General features: G+C 44.5%; 1 protein-coding gene and 1 long non-coding RNA gene across 3 annotated transcripts in view; one reads left to right on the top strand and one right to left on the bottom strand.

The window, feature by feature from the left end:
• Positions 1-3,379: 3,379 nt before the first annotated feature.
• Positions 3,380-6,903, top strand: LOC123623039. The gene is made up of 3 exons (XR_006729757.1): positions 3,380-3,450; positions 4,048-4,110; positions 6,641-6,903. It is a non-coding gene; the product is annotated as an uncharacterized LOC123623039 (long non-coding RNA).
• Positions 6,904-7,608: 705 nt separating this feature from the next.
• The window catches only part of NET1 (neuroepithelial cell transforming 1), a 33,179-nt gene continuing 18,350 nt past the window's right edge, over positions 7,609-22,437 (bottom strand). The window contains exons 1-10 of one of the 2 annotated variants that reach the window (XM_045529703.1): positions 19,062-19,213; positions 14,113-14,220; positions 13,526-13,693; positions 13,060-13,122; positions 12,644-12,740; positions 12,454-12,530; positions 11,486-11,743; positions 10,853-11,023; positions 9,757-9,943; positions 7,609-9,433 (exon numbers count right to left, since the gene is read on the bottom strand). In XM_045529703.1, the coding sequence (XP_045385659.1) occupies positions 9,027-9,433; positions 9,757-9,943; positions 10,853-11,023; positions 11,486-11,743; positions 12,454-12,530; positions 12,644-12,740; positions 13,060-13,122; positions 13,526-13,693; positions 14,113-14,220; positions 19,062-19,154 (1,629 nt within the window). In that variant the 5' untranslated portion in view covers positions 19,155-19,213 and the 3' untranslated portion in view covers positions 7,609-9,026. Of the gene's footprint in view, positions 9,434-9,756; positions 9,944-10,852; positions 11,024-11,485; positions 11,744-12,453; positions 12,531-12,643; positions 12,741-13,059; positions 13,123-13,525; positions 13,694-14,112; positions 14,221-19,061; positions 19,214-22,437 lie in introns of those variants that run through there. The other variant, XM_045529702.1, reaches the window with a different exon arrangement.

The raw sequence follows: 22,437 nt of genomic DNA on the forward strand, positions 1-22,437 counted from the left end.
TAACCCAGCAGAGAGTGAAGTGTTCTGTTTTTTTTCTTTTCACTTTCTTAATACTTTGGTTCTATGATTTCGGGGAAGGAAACCTTCTGGTCATTTCACAATTCAACAGTTGTACATGTCTCCAATGTCGAGGATTTTATAAATTATACACAGGGCAGGATTCTTTCCCCGACTAGATTTTCAGCACAGTCTGTTGCTTTGGTTGTTGCTTTTAATTCACAGATTTATTAACTGGCTCAATCACTCGGATATGTTGCACGTACTGTAAGCATTTGGTAAGTGGTTGGCGTCCGAAATATGAACCACACACGAAACCGACGTCCAGCAGAACTGATGCCTCTGTCGGAACTGGCTTGGATGGAACAGCCCTGGCAAAACCCAAACTAGTTCCAGCTAAAGCAAAAATTTCCCCAGATTCTCCAAGATGTTAATCAGTAAATTGATTTCAGGTGAGTTATTCTACGTCTGGTCAAAACAGATGTTTCAAATTCTATATATATATATATATATATTTTTTCCTCTGAGCAAGTTGTGACTTGACATGTGCTCCCTACGTTTTCTTTGTTGGATTCTCCCGGGGTCTTTTCAGTCCTGACCTGCACCCACTCTCGGTAGGCCGAGGACCCAATTCCTCTTTTAGGATCCGTATCAAATGCCTCTTGCTCCTAGAAGCTTCCAGAAGAGCAGGGCTGGGCACAGATGCCCTTTCTGAGTGAGGGGCTAACTGTGGTCTCCTATCAACGTGCACCTCTTGTCGTAACTCCCTGTGAGGCCGACTCTCCTTCCTCAGAACCCCAAATAATCAAATGAAACCCCTCAACGCTTAAACTGGATTGTCACCTCCCGGAGTGCGTTTGAGTCTGTGCAAAACCGTCCCCTGCTGCGTGCTCTGCGCCCCCCGTGACCCTCGGGCTCCTCCCGCACTGGGGGCGCCATCTCCAGCCCCCCAGGGTTGGCCTCCCAGAACTCCGGGGGTGAAAAGAGACCTTCACAGCGTTGTTCTGACGAGAAGGGGGGGTCTTTTATACCCTATTGTCCAAGGGCCACGGAAACGGTCCTCGCAGAATTCCAACTGCTGCTTCCCTCTTGGTCTGCAAACAGGGAGGGTCAAGGGCACCTGGCCTCGTGCGACAGACGGAGATTTGGACTTCAGACCCCCTGGGCTGGTTTACACGATTTCACACCAAGGCTTCTCTCCACGTGGGCCCCTCCCACAAAGAGATCCATAGAGAGCCGGTCCCAGTAGGTACAGGGACCGTGTGGCTCAGATCCTCAGGGACAAGCTACGTGAAATATTCTGTCCCTTTTTCTCTGAAAACGAGTCCAGCTCTTGAGTCTCTGGATGGTAAACGTGGCCCCGGTGCCCGCGTGTTGCTCTAGAGGGGCAGGCGTGGCCCTCCCCAGCCTGCTACGGTGCGGTTGGGACCTGCCTGTCCTCCGCCCCGGTGACCTCACCTCTGTCCTCCCGGGCTTCTCTGGGATTGACTATAACCGGGACCGGGCCGGAGGCCTTCTGCAAGCTCCTTCTTGCCTATCTGCCATCTGCAGCTGTTCGCTGTCCCCAGGGGTGTGCTGGTGTCTCCCCCACTGCACACGGCCCTGCCCGGGGGACTGGCACCTGCCGCCGTGTTGTGCAAGCCAGTGACCCCTAACCCCGGCTGCACACGACACCCCCCGAGGAGCTTGAGACAGGTGTGCTGGGCCTGGGGAGGGCCCAGGTGTGGCCGTCTTCTTTAAGCTCCCCGGGTGCTTGTGCGGCCAAGATTGGGAGCCGTGGCTCTGGCCTGCCCTGGAAACCATGCCGGTGCCCGGCGCTCCCCGCCCAGCCTCTCGGTGGGCCCAGGGCCAGACTGGCGCCCGGCCGATGGGGGGAGAGCGCCGGGGGCGCATGATGGCTTCACAGAGCTCCACCTCGGAGCCCTGCGGGCCGGGGGAGTCCCAGTGTGAGTCATTGTGTCTGGGAACAGACGGTGCTCTGTTGGTGGCCCAGCAGCCACCAGACCCGTTCCACCACCCCCAGATACTCAGTGCCAGGCACTGGGCTGATCCTGGAGTTCCCACCTTTCTGCCAGGTTGACCTCTGACCTTGATAAAAGTCAAATCTCTGTGCTCTTGAGGAACCACAGTTTCCTTCACCTGGAGCCTGTGGCTGTGACTGCATGGCGGAGGCGTTGGTGACATTCATTCATTCATTCATCGTTCCTCCGCGTTTCCTTGGGCATCCGCCTTACCATGGGTCTGGGGGAGGCACCGCCCCGGCCTCTGGCCTCTAGGGAGCGGAGCAGGGACGGGGGTGTAGACAACCCCATACACAGCAGCGGGGAGCTCAGAGGCCGGGAGGTGACTCTGGCTCTAACGAACCTCCCTCTGCAGGGACCCAAGCAGGAGCAGGACAGGCTCCCAGGGCTGGTGGGGGGAGGCCTGGCTGTGCTGCGGGGGAGGGGGTTGGGGGAGGGCAGCATTCCAGGCGGGGAACAGAGTGAGCGAAGGCACAGCGCCGCCATCCCAGCCTGGCTGCCGGGGAGACAGAGGCGCAGGGCGTTGCTGGAGTTACGGTACCATTTCTCCAATGTGCTCTGATTCCAGAACCTTCCCAATCAAACAGAAAGTTTCTCCTCCTTTGAAAGAGTCCTGTTAAGTCAGTGGCTGCAGTTGTCTGATTTCTTGGTTGCAACCAAGGAACTCATTAGAAAGTTCTGGAGAGATGCTGCCGTGGAGGAACCTGGCTGTGTCGCTGGACCAGGCAGAGACTGACAGACGTAGTTTCCACTGTGGAAAAGATTGTCTCAGGCTCCTTGCCGGAGCCAACGTCGGTTCAGGGCTTTGGGGACCCCTCCACTCACTCTCAGATAGGGGTGAATTTATAGTGATGTGTCATTTCTCCTTGGGATCACAGGTCTGGGAAGGACCTCGGGACTCACAGGCCTGCCGTACGGGGGGTTCATAGGCTGCTTTGAGTCTTCAGCGGCACCTGCCCCCCTGGGAAACGCTCGTCCTCACACCTTGGCCAAGGCGCTGTTTGTGTGCGGCTGTGCGCTGGCCCTGCGCCGAGTCTGCCTCCCTGCCCTCTCGGAGCTTGTGTTCCAGGGGACAGGGACGTGCTGCTCACCCTCTCCCCGCTGCCCCCTGTGGAGCGAGGCACTTAGCGAGCTTTTGCAGCCGTGACCGAAAACAGGGGACCATCAGCCCCCCTCTGTCGGAGCCACCCTGGCGGCCCCAGCCTCGCCCTCCCCCAGCCGGCTCTGGAGCGCAGGTGGGGAGCTGAGCTCACACCTGGAACGCGCCCAGCACGAGAGAACCTGCCTGAGTCTGCCCGGGGGCGGGAACAGGTTGGCAAAGGTGAGTGACGTCGGTAACGGATGCTTTTTCCAGCCCTGCAGCCGTTTCCAGGCGTGGAGGGGGCCTGACGCCAGCCTTGGTCACGTTCAACTGACAGCTGTGGTTTGAACTGTGAGGGGGGGCCTGCGGGAGGGAGATGGCACTTGCCAAGGGTTAGGGTCAGGGTCAGGGTCAGGGTCAGGGGTAGGGAGCAGCTAGCTTCCCTCTCACTAGGGGGTGCGGACGGGGGGGGGCTTCTTGCTTCCCTGTCCACCACCAGGCCGGGGGAGGGCGAGACACAGGGACAAGGGGAACCTGGCCCAGGTGGCTGACCCAGATCGGCTGGAACAGAACCTAGTGAGCTCAGACTGGACTGCAGGAGGGCCGGGAGGCCGAAGCTCCCGCCTGGCCCAGACTGCGGAGTCGCTGCTGGGACTGTGATTTAGGAAGCTGCCAGCCCCCACCCGCCGTGGAAAGGGGGGGCCCGGTGGACGCCTGCCCGGGCCCTGTCCCCTGCGGGGCTGGAGGTGCCGGCTGCTCCCCTGGCAGGCCCCGACCTGCCTGGGTTGGACCGGAGGCTCCCGATCCCCCGCGTGGAGAATTCCCTGAGCAGCTGAGGTCTGAGAGGGAGGGGTTGCAGCCTAGACCTCCAGAAGGACAAGCCTGGGTCGCTTTGCTAGGCCTTTAAATTCAGTGTTTGTCTGTAGAGTTGGTACATTATTCTTCCAGCTTTGATGTGCAGAGACACGGCTTGAAGGCAGTGCACTAATGCCACGTATGGTCGGGGTCTGGGTAAGTTCTTTTTCAAAAACTAGACTTATTTTTTTTTTTTTTGAAGCAGCTTTATGTTCACAGCTAAATTGAGTGGAAGGTACAGAGAGGTCCCCTGTACCCCCTGCCCCCCACACGCACGGCCTCCCCCTGCCCACACCCTCACCAGACGGTGCATTTGTTACAATGGATGAACCTGCACGGACGTGTCACGATCTCGCCACGGCTTCCATGAAGGTTCACTTGTGACGTACATTCCACAGGGTGGACGAATGCAGTGATGTGTGTCCGCCATCGTGGTCACACAGAGTGGTCCCACCGCCCTAGAAATCCCACCCCAACCCCTGCCACCCACTGATCTTTCCACTGTCTCCATAGCTTTGCCTTTTCCTGGCTGTCGTATAGTGGGAGTCCTACAGTCGGTAGCCTTTTGGGTAAATACCAAGGAACGGGATTGCTGGATCGCACGTTAAGAGCACGTTTAGTTTGGTGAGAAGCTGCCAAACTGTCTTCCATTTTGCGTTTCCACTGGCAGCGAACGGCAGTTCCTGTTGCTCCTCATCCTCCCCAGCGCTGATGTCGTCAGCGTTTGGAATTCGACATTCTTTCTTTCCATTTTTAATTGTTCATTGAATTAGTTTTTAGATTTGACATTTTAACAGGTGTGTGGTGGTATCTCGTTTTAATTTGCAATTCCCTGATAACAAATTTACCATCTATAGGTCTGCTTTAGTCAGGTGTCTGTTCACGTTTTTTGCTCGTTTTTTAATTGGGTCATTTTTTTTCTTATTGTTGAGTTTTAAGAGTTGTTTGTGTCTTTTGGACAACAGTCCTCTGTCAGGTGTGCCTTTTGCAAATGTCTTCTGGTCTGCAGCTTGTCTTCTCATTCTCTTGAGGTAATTTCTTTCTTATACCTTCATGCATTTTCCAAATTTTCAATGATGAAAATGTATGATTTTAAGCATAGAAAAAATTATTTTTAGTGCTCTGACCTTTTTCTGAATTGATGTTTTATCACCATCTAACGCTTGCTTTAGAAAGATCCTCGGCTGCCGGGCGGAGGATGGGCCGAGGAGGTCCCGCAGCCACACGGTGCATTTAACCTCAGCTTTGCCACAGGCCAGCTGTGTCATCTTGTCACTTGCTGTCTGCAGAGCTCAGATTCTCCGCTGGTGGAGCAGGCATCAGACCTGGCGATCTAGACAGGTCTCCAGGTCTAGCCCGACAGACCAGTCCCTGCTTGTCCTGCTTGGTTCAGGAGGAAAACAAAACTGTCCCACCCGCCCCCTGCAGCCACTGTTGGGAAACCTGGATTCTACGGGAGATTATCAGATTCGTAGGACTCTAGCTCATTTTGCCTTGCTTTCTGTTTACGCCACGGCACAGACGTTACCAAATACCGCAACACGATCGCCTTGCACAGGCTCAGGGTCGGGCTGACGGAGCTGCTGTCCTGGGGACCTGGGGACTTCCCATGGCTGGTGGTGTCCACACCCGTGAGGCAGAGACGCAGGTGTAGGCAAGGGAGACAATAGCAGAGGGAGAGAGACACAGGGAGCGGGAGAGGAGAGGGGGGAGAAGGCCCAGGATCCAGACCAGTCTAGTCTAACGCGGCTGCCAAGTGGTCTGGGGAGGGCAGCGGTTGTGAAATTCAGGCGAAAGGTCTGAGTTTCCGTGTGAGACGGTACGTAACAAATGCAGCCGTGTTTGGTAAACAGTCTGCCTTGATTTTGAAAAGCAAAGGCTTGGGGTTTGGAGAGAGCTATGAGGTTTGAGGAGCTGGAAGCTGGAAGCGTACCGGATACTCGGAATTCCATAAGTTGTTTTTCTCTTTAGAGATGGGGTCTTGCTCTGTCGCCCAGGCTGCAGTGCAGCGGTGAGATCACGGCTCACAGCAGCCTCAGCCTCCTGGGCTCAAGCCGTCCTCCGGCCTCAGCCTGCTGAGCGGCTGGGACTACAGGTGGCTTTATCTTTTTCTTAGCTTTTGTTTTTTATCTGTTTGTTTTTCAAACGTATACGAAAAGATACATAAAGAACATAATAAATAAATTCCCACGTTATCTCACATCCAGCTTCAGCAACTCTCAACTTACAGCCAAACTTGTTTCATTTTTGCCCCAACAATTCTCCTGCTCTATAATTTTGAAGAAAGTCCTAAATATCATTTAATTTTATCCATAAATATTTCACTAAATGCCTCTGCGACTCCAATCATAGTGCCATTGTTAAACATAAAAATATATCATCAACTACTTGATTTTATCTTATTTTTTTAGAGACAAGATCTCACTGTGTTGCTCAGGCTGGTCTCCAACGCCTCGGCCTCCCAAAGTGCTGGGATTGCTGGTGTGACCCACCGTGCCCAGCCGCTACTTGGCTGCAAATATACACTCTACGCCGGATAATTCTTAGATTATATTTAGAAACTGATTTAGCTTTAAAGAAGGGCCATGCATTGCAATTGTTTGATGTGCCTTTTTAAGTCATCGATTTCCCTCCATCTTTTTCTGTTGTCTATTTTGTTGAAGAAACCCTGTCATTTGTCTTACAGCTTCCTGTAGATCAGATTCGGGTGTGACTTTGGCAGGCCTGCTCAGGCGGGACACACGTCCTTCGGGAGGCAGAGTGGACCCAGTGGCACAGAAGCAGCCGAACACCTGCTGGGTCAGGGTGTCTTCAGAGACCCCAGGGTGATTTAAGCTGGAGCATCAGACCCTCCCCCGCTACTTTGTGTGCACACCCAGACAAGAGAGGGAGCAGAGTGGGACACCCTTCTGGGCAGAGACCACCCTTCGCAGACCCGGACTCAGTGAAACGGTGCCTGGGGGCAGGCTCAGGGGTGAGGCTGTTACTTTTACTGTCCAGGCACCACTGGGGATCCCGGAGCCTGAACAGGTTTGAGGACTCACTGGGCTAGACCATTGCGTGCTCTCGAACATAGATGTGATTTCTGAAGAAACACTCAGTTTCTGGGTCTTACTCTCCCTTGAGGGAACCAAAGGAAGATGCAGTTTCAAATAAAACATCTGAGCTACCACTTGCTTCCGTAACTTCGGAAGCTGGTCGAGGTAACTCTGGAAGGAACGACTCCATAAAACACCTCTAGAAATGATCAGCTGTCTTGCCTTCTGGTGCTGCAGATCACAATCACTGGTGTAACATACACTTTTGAATTTGAATTTCCAAAGTTACAAACCTGAGATACCTAAATTAAAATCTGAAACTAATCAAATCGATCAGGATGCTTTGCTAGTGGCTTCACTCTCATACCCAGAAAACGGCCAGATGTTATCTTCATACAATTTGCTATTTCTGATTACAGTGTTCTTACAAGGTTTCACAAGATTCCCAAGATGTGGCCCAACCGAACCTTTCTCATACTCATCAATGAATTTCAAAGGTGTAACCACGTACGATTCCTATAAACTTTGTGAGCCTGGCCGCTACCTCCTTTGCTGCACCAACGTAGTCTGGCAAATGCCCCCAAAACATCCACCAGGCAAGAAACCTTCAGGGTGATCATGTGTGTGCTTTTTTTAATTATATCCATTCATTTGTACAGAGAAATCATTTAGATCAAACTATTTACAGTCTTTCCCAATTTTCATTTCCATCGGCCAAACGTATTTCACATGCGGGCTGCCACTCACCTGGCCGGTCGCAACGCACATCTGCCCCGACACGGGGCCGTCGCGCCCCTGCTTTAGAGGTTATGATCCCATTTTAACAGAACATCTTACGGTAAAAGACTCAGTCTTTTCTCCATCTTATGAACAAATCCACCAAAATTGATCTCACATGGTCCTATTTTCCACACATTTGTTTCCAGCTCATCGTTCGCAGGTTTTGCAAACCTAGGCAAACGGTTCACGTCCCCTCGAGCCTTCGACAACTTCCTACACACCCTCAAGTAGAGCCTCTCCCCCTTTTGCACTCTGGCACAACCAGACACTTTAAGACAGAACTACTCTCTTTTTCCTTTTTTTTTTTTTTTTACTTACTACCAATCACCTTCCCTCTTGCTTTTCAAACACTGAAACTTTCAATGAAATCCGTGAAGTGGCTTTCTTCCAGTAGTCTTGGATATGCTGGGCCATTTCATGTGTCTTCACCACCCTGCAATCTTATCCTTTAAAAACTGCAATCTTCTTAATTGGCTCAAACACAGTATGGCTTGGTTTCACTTGGTAAAGTTCATATGATTTAAAAAAAAATATATATATATATATACACACACACACATACACACACATTTTTAATCAGGAAGAAAAATAAAGACATGCCAGTTTGAAATGGCATCAAAGTAAAAAAAATAAAAGCAAATACTAAAAACTACTTTACAATAAAAAAATTAAATAATTGGCAGGTTATGAATGAAAAATGAGGAATGTGCAGTGAAAAACTAATATAAAGCATTCCAGTTGATAAAATGAAAAACCTATTAAGTTTTATGGTTTGTTTTCCAAGTAAGTTATGTTTCAATGTAAATTTTGAAATACTCCAAATGTTAAAATTTCAAATTTTGCAATTTTGCACGCAAGGTTTATCAACAAAACACTGGTAGAATTCCAGTATTTGCAAAATTCTAAGTTTTGGCGAATACTGTAAATAACACAGTTGGTTGGTAATGGAGTCATCATGAATCCAGAATTAGGAAAAAATCCATTTCATAAATATTTCATCTGATTAAAAATACTAGCCTTGCATGTTCTAAAAAATCTGAGAAAACATCTTAAAAAAAAAAAAGACTGCAATTTAACAATCTGTATATCTTTAGCTGCCATTAAAAAGAGAAAAGAGAAAGACCCAGAACAATGGAAATATTACAACCGGTACAGAGCAGCCCCACGGGTGCTCCCATGCTCACACTAGGAGAGAAACAAAACTGTACACATTTATAAATAAACAGTCCCTGTGCCGGCCACACACAGCTCCCTCTACACGAGCGTCTCTTTCCGTTTGCCACTCGACTGGGCTCTGTCCCGCGCTCTCCGGAAGCTGGGCCGCGTTTGGGGCGCCTTCAGGCTCCCGGCGTCTTCTGCCGGCTGCACGCCGGAGCCACACTCGGAAGCATTCTCACCGACCTCCGCCCGAGTCACGCCCGACACCGCGGATACCCTCCTCTGGGCTTGGAGGTTCCCGGCCGGAGGGCTGTTCTCCTCGCACTCTTCGTGGAGCTCGGGCAGGCCCTGCAGCTCCGGCGGGCTGGCCGCGGGCTGGAAAGGCGCCATGGCGGCTCGAATACAGTTGAACCACTGCTGCTTGTGGAACACGTCATTGGCTTGCAGAGTGTGAGACTGGCCTGGAGAGGGGTCTTGGAAGCGAACTCTAAAGATATTTTTAGCTGGCAAAATAAAAATTGGAAAAATGAAATTATACTTAAAAGTGTTTATTCTAGAGAAAGTGTTCACACAATCTTAACATGTGTGCTAGTCTGTACGTAACATGCACGGCAGTTAGGCAGACACATTAAATTAAGCCTATACATTGCGTCTTAGACACACCTGCTAGTGTTAGAGCCACAAAGCACCTGACAACCCAGTGAGTGTGTAACAAGTACAGGATGATGGAACCATTTCATTTTTAGAATTCTTAAAGGCTAAAACCAAATTCATTTAAGATTCTGAGCTTGTATTTCTTTAACTTATTTCAAAGCTCGCATTTTACCTTTATCTGAGCTGCTGAAAGCCCCCCGGAAGGACCCTCCCATCCGCACATCTCCATCCTGCAGGTCTTCCACGACCAGCTCTTGGACCGGGATCGGCTGCCGGTACACCTGGTACGAGTGCCGCTCGTTCCGCGTGACAGGCCGGGTCAGAACCAAGATGTCTTGAAACAGGAAAATGTAAAGTTTCTGGAGAAATGGGAACAAATACCTTCTAAATATGGAACTTTGTGATTTTAAGTGACTGATATACATTGTTAAAATAGTTGATTAGACTATTAATTTTATCAAATTTATTTTCTAAGATCTCTCTCACAAATGACCTCATAAAGACAGTGATTTCAAGGCTATGCATGTTCCATCTGGAAGGTTTTTCTATTTTGAGACTACATAAAACTTTTTTAATTGGAGTGTAAAATCAGATTAAGCAAGTTAAGTAACACTATGCATCACGAAGACCTATCAACAGTAGCATGACTTGAAACACCAGTACCATATAGCACAGTTTTCTAACAAAGTAGGGATTAAAAAATGCAAGCTGGTCAAATATTAATGGTTCCATTTTGTCCCACACAAAATTAAGCCTTTAAATAAAGAACTAGGTTCCATGAGGGAAATCAGAGATGTAAGATTTTAAATTTTTCTAAAAAAACAAAACAAAACAAAACAAAAAAACCCAACTTATAAATTGGGCTTTTTAAAAGCAACAAAAATACCATTCCATGATTGTACTTAGTTCTAACAGGTACTTTTGTAAATTAGCATTTTTAAAATAAATTTGCTTTCATTCAATCTGCTTCAGAAATTTGTTGAGTAGCACTGAAAACTATTTCTGTAAACTCCTCAAAATTTCTTTGAAGGATTTCCTTCTTTATTAAACGTTATGGACCTTACAGGATATTTAGAAAGGAACCACAGCCAAGTAAGTTGTTTTATGCTTCAAAACTAAAAAATAAAGTCTTATTGATCCTCCACTGAGACATCCTTCTTCCGCTACGTCATGCAGTTACTCTTACAACCCTGCGTCACAATTTACACGCGAAGACTGAACAGGGTGGGAGGGAAGCGCAGCTGCCCGGGGGCGTCAGAGGCACGTACGTGGCCGTGTTTGTTCTTCAGCTCCCCGTGGCACAGCAGGACTTTGCTCGCTTCGATCCTCGGGTCCTTCTGCTTCTCATCCAGATACTCCAGCTTGTCGATGTAATACTGGCACTCGGATTCCCCTTTCTTCACGTTGATGTCAGAGAGAACTCCTTGTATTATCAACACCTAAAAATTACCAAAAGTTTGATGGAGCAACTTCAGTATTCAGTAGTACGTTAACTCATCCTGGTTCCCCACAGGCGAAAATATCAGGAGACAGAAGAATTTTAAAGCTTGCAGGGAGTCTAGAAATCTGTTAATTCAGCCAGCCCCTTCACTTTACAGATGAAGACACAGTCCCAGCCAAACTGGGTGGCTGGTCCAAAGTCACACGTGTGTCTAGTGAAGAGACCAGATTGGAATCCAGTCCCCTGATTAAGATACAAATATAAAATGTGTCAAGCACGACACACGTGTATCTCCTCACTGCTGATGGCACAGTGAACTAATGTACTGGTACTCAGAACAACAGAATGCTTCACTATGCTGGTTCAACATACGGAAGATTTGAGAGTATCATTTTCTAACTTTCTAAGGCAACCCAATGTATAAACTGACAAACAAAAGGATCACTCATGGACTACTTACAGCATCCTCCAGAAGCTGGACATCAGGGTGGTCTTGGGGAGTGTGTCTGAGAATTTCTTTCAACAGTAAAGGATACTTGACTAGGCGGCTTCGAGGAATGTCTAGGAAGCTCCAAAGATCTAGTTTTCGACTGAAGGGAGACTCAAGGCATCGCTGGAGGAAGTCCTGGACTCTTGGATCCTGTTTCTTTTGGTCAAGCAGAGCTTTGGCTGCCAGCTGGTTGCTGCAGTAGCCTTTGTAGGCGTTCAAGCCTGGTAACTGAAGAGCAATCAAACAAAAACCATGAGTTCCTATTATGGCTGAGTGCATAAACAAGCCTGTGAATGTGAACACAAAATGTACAGCTATGGAGTGTTTTAACAAGCTGTGGACATTGTCCTGCAGATAATTATGGGAGCAAACTAGTATTTTAGGCAAACATCAGAATGCTCTTCAAACTTTCCTAAGTTGGCTAAATCCAGCTGAAGCCTCCTGACTTCTATCTGCCCTGACCTCAGAGAGGCCTGCAGTGTGTGTTCCCAGGACACCTGAGCATCCTCTGCCACACTGATCACCAGCCCCGAGGCCGCTTATGTCTGGGCTAGTCCCCCGCTGATTATAAACACAGCGCCTGCCTTTCGTCACCGCACCCCCCGCGCCCACGCCTCACACAGTGCCCAGCACTTGGCAGGCCCTTACAAGTTACGTGAGAGAATGCAGCAGATAATTAATAGTACATCATGTGCGAATTCTGTCCAAGCAACAACACATTTGTAAACACATTTGTAATACAAATGAAACTATAACATTAATGAAGTTTATTTTTTTAAACAGACTGTAGCTTCTTGTATCACTGAAAATTTGTTTAGCTTTAATGCCTTATCTGTTTGTAGAATCCAGTTATGAGATCGCATCAATCTGATATTCATCAGAAACTGCTACAGGGCACATCTGTAAGAAACCGTATCTGGGATCAACTCGCCACATACCCAGTTTACCAGAATGTGACCAATCTGCTCCACTGTCCCGTCAGGCTTCGTTGCTTCTCCTATTCTTGCCAACAAATCTGAAGTGTAAAAATGCAGAAAAATAGGTTAGCATTACATTAGAAGTTTAGATTTAAAATTACTTGTGCTACTGCTGTTCAGATACTAACGAAAATTAAGTAGCATATCTAACCTTCATGCAGAGGTATGTAAGAGTCCAAATCACCAAATATGTGTGTGAGTTCTTCTTCCGACATGATGGACAACTTTAACATGGGGTCATGGTAGGCCTGTCAGAGGGGAGAAATGTGCAGAGAGATCAAACATGAGAGATCTATATTTGGATGCAAACAGGACTAATTACATAGAAGCCAGTGTGGATTCTGTTTGCTACACATAAAAGAAATCAAAGTGTGTGTTAAGCCCCAAACAGACTCTTACTAATACTCATTAGTAAAATGAATATGTGTCCAGACCTCATCCAAAAAATGTATTCTCCAGTAGATATTTTCTACTTTTTTAGTTCTAAAGGTTAAGAAAATTATCCTTTAGAATCTGTGAAATATAATTTTTAAAACTAGGGCACATGATAAAAAGTTACTTACTGACCTTTCTTGCAAGCTTGAGATCTTCAATTAAATCCTGTTCACCTCGGGACATTTCATATATTGCCTAAAAAACATCCAGCAAAAATCAGAGGTCATTCCTTTGAGAAAGAAAAATTATGTACAATTGATATTTTACATTATTTAACCGATATTTTGAACAGTATTTTTTCAAGTGACTCAGTCTGAAAACTATAATTCAGAATGGAATCTCAAAATAAGAGGCTGCTGTGTATTTTATAATTTTACCCCATTAGAGTTAATTTGATGACCAGCACCCACACAAAGTGTCATTCACCATTTTGAATTATGTCATGTGTTATGAATTGTTGTTCAAATATAAAAAAAATGCAAGTTAATCTTGCCATAGACATTAGCCTGTTGTTCTGGCAAAACACGCGTTTACAAAACAGGGATCCTTTTTCGGTACAGGCCAATAAACAGGGTCCTGGTGTGGAATGTCAGCGTACCTCCTGACGTTTGATTTCCCGGGTGGTCAAAGACTCCTTCGTGCTGACGTCCAGCATCTCTGACCACAGCACGCTGCTTCTTCTCTTGGCAGGTGTCGGCACTGTGGATCTGCTAAATGCCTTCTGGGCAGAGGCTGGGGATCTGTGGTCACCACGGAGGGTAAATGACTTAAGAAAAAGGTGAACAAAAGAGAAAGTAAGATTTGGAACAAACAGTAATTATTCCCTTTTTCTTTTTTTAAAGCAGAGAAAGACAAATTAAGAATAAAGTTCTGAGAATTTTTCAATGCAGAAAATCATTTATTCAAGTTTCAACCTGTCATTCTAAAATATTTATCAGCCAAAACTACTTTTTGTGAATAAAAACTAGCCAAGACTATCCAGTGATATAAGATGCAAATTAATATAACGAGGTTGTACAAACATTGTTTTGGTAACAATATTCCTTTGTAGCATATTACAAAAAGAAAACATATTTAAGTATAATAAGTGTAAACTTGTCTATACAGCTCAGAGAAAAAACAAATTTCAGGCTTCTATAAAAAGTCCCCCTCACTATATTACTCTCTCTCCCCCTTTTTTTTTACCTGTATTGTTTGACCAAAACGTCTGACTGCTCCATTTCTTACAGGAGAGATTAAGTTTGCCAAGGACGTGACCCGAGCTAGAGGTCGAACTCTTTTATTGCTAGGCTCCTATAAAAACAAAACCAGATTACACAATATATCCAGGTACAATGATTTCATACAAGCTTGGACAAAGTTAAGCCCTCTCACAAAACAATTTTTGTATCTTATAAAATACATAACACAAAACTCTAAAAATGAATGTCGTTCTTCATTGTTGAAACAGTAAGAACACTCCGAGTAGCAGTAACTTGATAAATAAATGATGTAAGAAAGGCCAAATATTTGACTATCACTTTGAGAAGATACTACCATTAAAAGACAGACTAAAATTAAAGCAAAGAAATTACATCCTAAGATTTGACAGAACTTTTTATAGTTTAATGTGGTGAATAACTTTTTTTAAAAGCCTTAAAATTATGAAAAATTTCAAATAAATGAAAGCAGAGGATAGCATAATAGATCCCATGTATCTGTCATTCAGCTTCAACAGTTTCTAGTACAATTTGTTTCATTTCTGGCCCTACTTAAATATTTTAAAGCAAATCTCAGACATTATGTAATTTCATTCTTAACTACTTCAGTTAGAGAATAACCTTTAAATAAACATGGCTGACAATGGACTGGGTCAGAAAGTGGTGAAGCCAAGGCAGGGGAGGGGTTAAAAGAGCTCCCAGGCTCTGGTGTCAGACTGACTGGATGCAAATCCTGGCTCTAGTTGCTAGGGCACACCATGGGCCTCAGTTTCCTCATCTGTAAATTGGGGCTAATAATAGCACTTCTCTTATAAAGTTGTGAAGATTAAATGAGTAAACAGAGCTCAGAAAGTGCTTGGCACATATTAAGTTTTAGCTATTACTAGCATTCTTTTCTAGGGATCCACTTACTATATAAACACTAGGATTCATAAATAATTGGATCCTCTTTCATATGTTAATTTATTAACTTAAAGGAAAAATATACACAAATTCAGAAATAGTAATAATATTCCAAACACATCACTATCATTCAAGGACCTCAAAACTTTATAAAAATTGCATTATTTCTCATTTTATTGCTAGGAAAATGGAGGCATACCATTAGGTGACTCAAACAGTTATTGAAAGAATGCCAGATCACAAAATAGGTGTCTATTCTTTATGATATCTATGGAACCATAACTATTTGTATTTGGTGCCTCTGATAATTGTGGTATACTCAACAAAAACAATTTGTTGAGAATTCAGGACATATACTTTAAAATTATATTATCACTTAAAAATAAAAATTATGTAAAAACAACAGAAAAAATACTATTTCTAAAAATTCTTTGGCATGACTGAAAGTCATATAAAAAGGAGGGGTAAGGAAACTGAGTAAAAATAATCCCTTCAAATAATTTAAGAATGAACTGGCAGAAAAAGTTAAAACTACCTGGAAAGAAATTAAGCGATTTGAATATCCAAAGCAATTACACTTATTAAAACTCCCAAATGAATACATACATATCAGAAAGGAATGTGAACTACTGAAGAGACTTTGTAGATAATCAGAGAATTCAGAACTGTGAAGGCTTTAAGAGGTGGAGTTATAGACTGACCCCACCCCCTAAATAATCACCTCCAAAGTAATACTTTGAATATAAAGCCACCGACGTGCAAACGTTCAATTAACTGAAAAAGAAACTCTGGAGACCTGCAGTAACACAGCACACGCCACGTGGCTGAGGACGTGCGGACGCGGCCGGCGCACATCTGTGCGGCCTGAGTGACGGCGCGAGTGCAGGCATTCCTTTCCCTCTAGCACAGGCAGCACAAAGAGTCTCCTGTTGGACTGCAGCTACGATTACCTCACGAAGTAAGATACGCCAACCTTAGCTAGAAACAAAGCAGCTGTCAGAAAGTTCTGCTCTGCTCTTTGGAAACAGAGGTTAACTCCTCTTCCTTGTTTCAAGCATAACAAATGTGACTTCCCAGTAAATCACAAAATAGTAATTTCAATTTAAAAGTCTTGAGAAAGGTGCTTCTTCCACTGAATATGGAAGGAAAAGTCAGTTTAGCTGGGAGGAAAGAAATTTTTGATGTCTATTTCATTATAGAAAATCACATTAGTGATAAAAATTCTTATCTTTATGGGATCAGTTACTGTACAATTTATTTCCTGGTAACTCAAAATTATGTCATATTTAAAATAAAAACTACAGAATTTAGATTTAGATAATTGAATGTAAACCCATCTAAAGCATATTTCTGAAACTAACATGGACTTTATGTCATTTCTTGAGGGTGCATGTTATGACAAGCAGTGTTCAGTGATTAAATATGTTCCACAGTCCTTAAAAAACCCAACTATGATCTCACTTCTCAACACAAGATATGCTACTCTTCAGAGTTTACCCCGTCTAAAAGGTCTGGGAAAGAAGCCTGGTGCTAAATCAGGAAATATGGGTGGGGGGAGGGAGAGGAGGTGGACACATTCCCACTTTTTGTACATGCTTTTCAAGACTCAGTAACTTTCCTGCCTTAATCAAAGAACATATATGAAGACTGTTTGGCAGATATAACTTTTAGCATATATATTTCAAAAGTATGAACAATTTTAATAAAAAGCCTTGGAAAGTGTGATTATGAAATGTGAAGGTATAATACTGAATATGGCCTGCTACTAATATCAGGATACCCACACTATTTGAAAAAAATATCATACAGAAACAAGGCTTCTGTGAAAAAGTGATATGGATTAGGCATTCTTGGACCACCTAAAAGCCTGGGACAACAATTTGTCTCTTGGAATACAGGTCAGGATTTGGCCCCCAGGGAGTTGCAACCCAAAGTAGTTTTCTTTCAAGGTCCAGATGAATCATTTTAATAATCCTGGTTTGGCTATTAAGTACCTAAACATTTGCATTGTCACAAAACTTATTTCTAAGACAGTATTTTTAGAGAACTGGTAGTACACCCATATTCTCTGTAGAGAGGACACAGTATTTGGAGGTGATGAAGAGAAAGTGGAGTAGAAATATACTTATTTTACCCACCAAAAGTAAGGCTTCTACAATGGTTTTGTTGTTATCATTTATTTTTGGAGTGCTGGAAACATGTTAGGCAAGTATAGTAAGTTTAAAGAAAGATAAAGATATTGGAACTATACTCTTTTCTAAAGGCAATCTGAAAATCTATGGGAATAAACAGAATACCAACAAGTTTTATATGCTCAAGGAACTTTCTGCCCTAGGCAAGCTTTCACCAGGGCTAAAGTTCACTTGGAGGAAAATAAAATCCCCAACACCCTCTAACATAAGTTTATGTTTGTTTAGGTTAACTTTTAATCAGACTATCGACTTTAGCTAAGCAGTCACATGCATTATAGGGAATCTGCCCTCTGACCAGGCTTCTAATTAATTAATTTGTATAGTCCACTTGCATTCGGATTTTGTCTTAAAATATTTTTTGGATATTTATAAACAGAAAATTGTTAAAATTAATATAAAGTCTTTTATCAGGCTATACCTTACACATAAATGCAAGAACATGGAAAAATCATGTTGAGAATCTAGCTTTTTGTATAAAGGATTTTTCTTCTAATGATGCCATTTAGAGGACATATTTTAGGAGGGGGGTCTCTTGTATAGTAAGTCAAATCAAGACACTTAAAAAAAACAGTACATGTATGGGTTTATTCGTTTTGAGTTACTAGACAAATAATCTACTTGGCAAGAACTTAAAAATAAGAAGAATGTAAATAAAAAGTTAATTTTAAAAAGATAAAAATAAGTTATGATCACACACGGGATTTCTTCCCTTTCTAGAAACACTCAAATTACTTAAGGTCGTGTTGCTAGTTCTAAAACCCCAACATCCCCGTTGTCTTTAACTTCGGGAGGAAGGTACGCCAGAAATATGGCCTGTGTCTGATACCCAACAAAGACCAGTTCTTGTTGGTCCAAAAGACGATCAGTTTCAGGATTCACACTAAGGGCCATGGAAGAATTGCTCTACGCAGAGGAAACGCTTATACATTCCAAGAAAACAGAGACATATCAACAAAGACCAAAAACAAGCCAAAAACCGAAGCCAAACTACACCAAATAACAGTGCACCTCCTAAAGATGGCAGCTACGGAAAGGTGTCTGTATGACAAACAACTTTGTTGAGGTATATAATAAACGTCACATATTTAAAATGTATAATTAGATAAATTTTGACATATGTCAGCAGCTGCAAAACCATCACAAGAGATGGTTAATTGAACACAGGAACACTATTTCTATCATAAAAGTGATAATGTAGTATATACCCACAGTACATACACTGCAGTGTGTAGTGTAAGTAAAATATCACACAGTATTAAATCAACTGTTGAGATTATGTAAAATGGCATAAAAATAATTTATTCTGATAAATGTTCATAAAGACTTTTAAGAAAACCACAATGACTTCAGACAATTAAAGCAAGGAGGGTGGAACTTAAATAATGGCTCATCGGCTTAAATATTCTAACATATCTCTTTCTTTCTGAAGAAAAAAGTGGCACACAACGAAATTATCAGATGTGGAAAGAAAAATAAACACGGGCGGGCAGACGGCGCTTCAGCTGCAATTTGTTCACCAGCACGAACTTACAAGGAAGGGATTCTTAATTTTCCCCTCGCTCCATTAGAGCCGTTCCTAAGACCGGGTGATAAAATGCAAGCTAAAAACTGTACCAAGCATCAGAAACAGGACGACTTGAACCAACTGGAGGGGCAGGCATACCTAAGACCTTTTTCCTCTTGTATAATAAAGCTGTGGGCAGGCGACCCTGCCACGTGCAAACTAAACTCAGACCACAGTCCTTACACGAATGTCAACCTGCACACCGCACCGCCGATACCCTGGTAAACCGCGACGCCCGGCGGGGTCCGCAGGCGCCTCCCCACCGCCCCGTCTCACCTCCTGCTCGCGGAAGGACTGGTTGCTGGCGTCCAGGACGCGGATCGTCCTCTTGATGGGCAGGAGGCCGCCCACCTCGTCGTGCGCCACCATGCTGCCCGCGCCCGCGCCCCCGGCCCGCACGAGTCAGCCGCGCACGCAGGCGCCGCGCAGGCCCCCGGGCTCGCCCCGCGCCGGGCCCCGCCGCGCGCCCATGCTCCGCCGCCGCCGCCGCGACGCGTCTGCCCGCCGCCCGCCGCGCGCGCCGGCCCCAGGGCGCGGGGGCGGGGCCGGGCCGGCGGGGCGGGGCCTGAGCCCACGTGACCGCAGCTGACTGACAGCCGGGCACACCTGGGCGTCTCAGCTTTCGCGGCCCGAGAGAAAGAAAGCTCTTTATCAGAACAAAAGGTTTGGAATTTGTAGAGCAAGAGGAGAGGGGAAGGAAGCTGGGTTAATGCAAGGCAGAAACTTCTCTTCCTGATGCAGTAACAAACTGCTAAGTTATCTACTCCAGTGCTTAGTCCCAGGGAGACTTTCTATAAAACTCTATTGCCTAGTAAGGAATTTAGTATGGACAACTTGACAACTTCAAGTAAGAAAATAGGAATTCGGGGTTAAATAACTGTGTATCTTAAAGAAAAACCCTAATTATCCAGGAAACTTGCTTTTATTTTACAGAAATACAAGCATCTTCACAACTGTAAAGTATCAGAGTCTTTATAAAATGGTTCCCACCATTTTTTCTGCAGACGAGCAGGGTAAATGCAGTCGGTGCACGTCAGTTTCACTGTTACTGAAGTCAGTTCCCCGTCAGGTTACGGGTGAGGTATCACTGGGCTTCTTCAGATTTTTAAAGCTCAGTATTTCTTAGGCTTAAAGGCACATATTTTTCTGTGTTAAAAACTTGGTATCTGTGCATTAGTTGTACTAGATAACACAAATACATAAAAGGTGATTTCTGTTCTAAAAATGCATAACACTTTTAAGTTCTTCTCTGAACTGAATTAGCTGATCTTGATATAGTCCTAAGAGGCTCAAAAGACCTACTTAAAAAGCCCTGCATTTTACAGGTGAAGAAACGAGGCTCACAGAGGTGAAGGGACTTGCTGAAGCCATGCACAGTGACAGTCTCAAGTTCCTAGTCTAAATCCTTTCGTTTGTGGACCACCATCATTTCTGCTGGTTTGGTAGGCTTGCCCTGAAGCAGTTTCTTTCTTTCTTTTTTTTTTTAACACAAAGTGCTGCATTGTATTCTGAATGGTAAAATTTTTTAACTGTACACAACTATGATATGACATTCATAATTTACAAAAATATTTCTATTCTTAGGATTTATTGGAATCAGAGAAATCTACTACATAAAAGGCAGTATTCTAGATACTTGGGTGATTAAAAACACAGGTTTCATATCTGTTCCTAAAGTGCTAACAGCCCACTGTGTAAAAGGAGGCCACATGAAGAGATACTTGATACAAGACAGCTTTTGCAAATTCCAAAATAAGTTGTGTAGCTAGTACTTCTAATAGTCTTCCAAGGTCAGAAATGGCTGGGAAAGATGCTACGTCAGTGGGGTCTTGAATGCCCTGTATTTTTCGTAGGTTTGAGCAAGAGGAAAGTATGAAGAGGATGAAGGAGTGAACCCACACTGTGAGTCAGGCCTGTGGGTAAAGACAGAGCCAGATGGCTTTATTATGCAGGCGAGAGAGAGAGAGATGAGGAGAACTATGTTGTAATAAGATACATGTGGTTGGTGTTTAATAAGATACATGTGGTTGAAAGATGACTGGAAACATAATGCAAAAACCAGAATCAGGTGTCAAGAACTTTCCGAAAGATAGGGGCAGTGGGAAAGGAATAGGATATATACAAGAAGTCACAGATGCCTAAGATTTTTTAAATGTGTGTGTGGGAGTAATTGTTGGTGCAAATAAAGAAATAAGAAGGAATGAGTTTTGAATGAAAATCCTAAGTTTCTTTTTAGATATACCTAGTCTGAGGTGGTGAAAGAGCATGCAAATGAAAATATTCAGCTAGTAGTTGGAAATGTTGGACAAGAACTTGGATGAGAGGCTGGAGGGTAGATTTAGACTGAAGAGTCAGATATATAGAGGTCAGAATTGAAGCTTGGGAATAGATGCAATGCCTGGGAGAGAAAATCTAGACAAAAAGAACACCAGTCCAAGGATCTAACTTTGGAGGAATGCCAAGGGAAAGAGGATTTTGTCAGAAGGGAAAAAAGAAAGGGTTGAAAAACTGTTAATTATGGCAAAGAGGTCAAGGAGGTTAAGAAAAGATTCATGGATTTAGTGATTACAAGTTCAACGAGGGTCTCAAGTGTGCTAGTTCAGTGGAGTAAAGACAGACATAAGTGATAGGGGTTGAAGAGTGGATGGAGAAGAATAAATAGTGGGCACAGACTATTTATAATGACAAATAATGTATAAAAAATAATTGACTAAGGTTTCAAGGACAGTGCTACTTCTCCCAGGAAGGACCACTCCTGTCCCTCTGCAGCCACCAGTGAACAAGTGCGGGTTCATTTAGCACTCAGAGCATCTGGAGTCTTGTCGAAATGGTCCATAAAACCAGAGGGCTGAATCGGGCCTCTGAGATCACTAACCCATCCTCCTCAGTTTTCTCGGGAGGAAACTGAAGGATGGTGGTGAAAAAATAGGAAACTTAAGGTCTTACGTGGTGACAGAGCTTATGCATGTTATCTTACCTAATCAACTCTGTGAAGTACTTATTATTATCACCATTTTAAAGATGGAGGAAGCCGGGACTTAGAGAAAGCTTAAGAAACTTGTCTAAAGGAGCCTGATCAATCAGCGGCTGGACAGGGACTTGAATCTGGTCTGCTCAGCTGCTGTCACAACATGCCTTCCAGATAAGACAATACAGGTAAAACAATACATGTGTTCTGGGACATACTAAGTGCTTCATAAGTGTTAGTAATAGCAGAGTTAGTTTTTTTTTTTTTTTTTTTGAGACAGAGTCTCACTCTGTTGCCAGGTCTACAGTGAGTGCCGTGGCATCAGCCTAGCTCACAGCAACCTCAAACTCCTGGGCTTAAGTGATCCTACTGCCTCAGCCTCCTGAGTAGCTGGGACTACAGGCATGCGCCACCGTGCCTGGCTAATTTTTTTTCTATATATATTTTTTTAATTGGCCAGATAATTTCTTTCTGTTTTTAGTAGAGACGGGGTCTTGCTCTTGCTGAGGCTGGTTTTGAACTCCTGACCTCGAGCAATCCACCCGCCTCGGCCTCCCAGAGTGCTAGGATTACAGGCGTGAGCTACCGCGCCTGGCCCAGAGTTAGTTTTAAAACCTAAGTCCCCTGAGTCCCAGGCTAGTAGGGTTCACTAAATAATTGCCAACATTTTATAGAAAAGGAACC

This window comes from Lemur catta, chromosome 18, assembly GCF_020740605.2.
Source record: "Lemur catta isolate mLemCat1 chromosome 18, mLemCat1.pri, whole genome shotgun sequence".
Taxonomy (NCBI): domain Eukaryota; kingdom Metazoa; phylum Chordata; class Mammalia; order Primates; family Lemuridae; genus Lemur; species Lemur catta.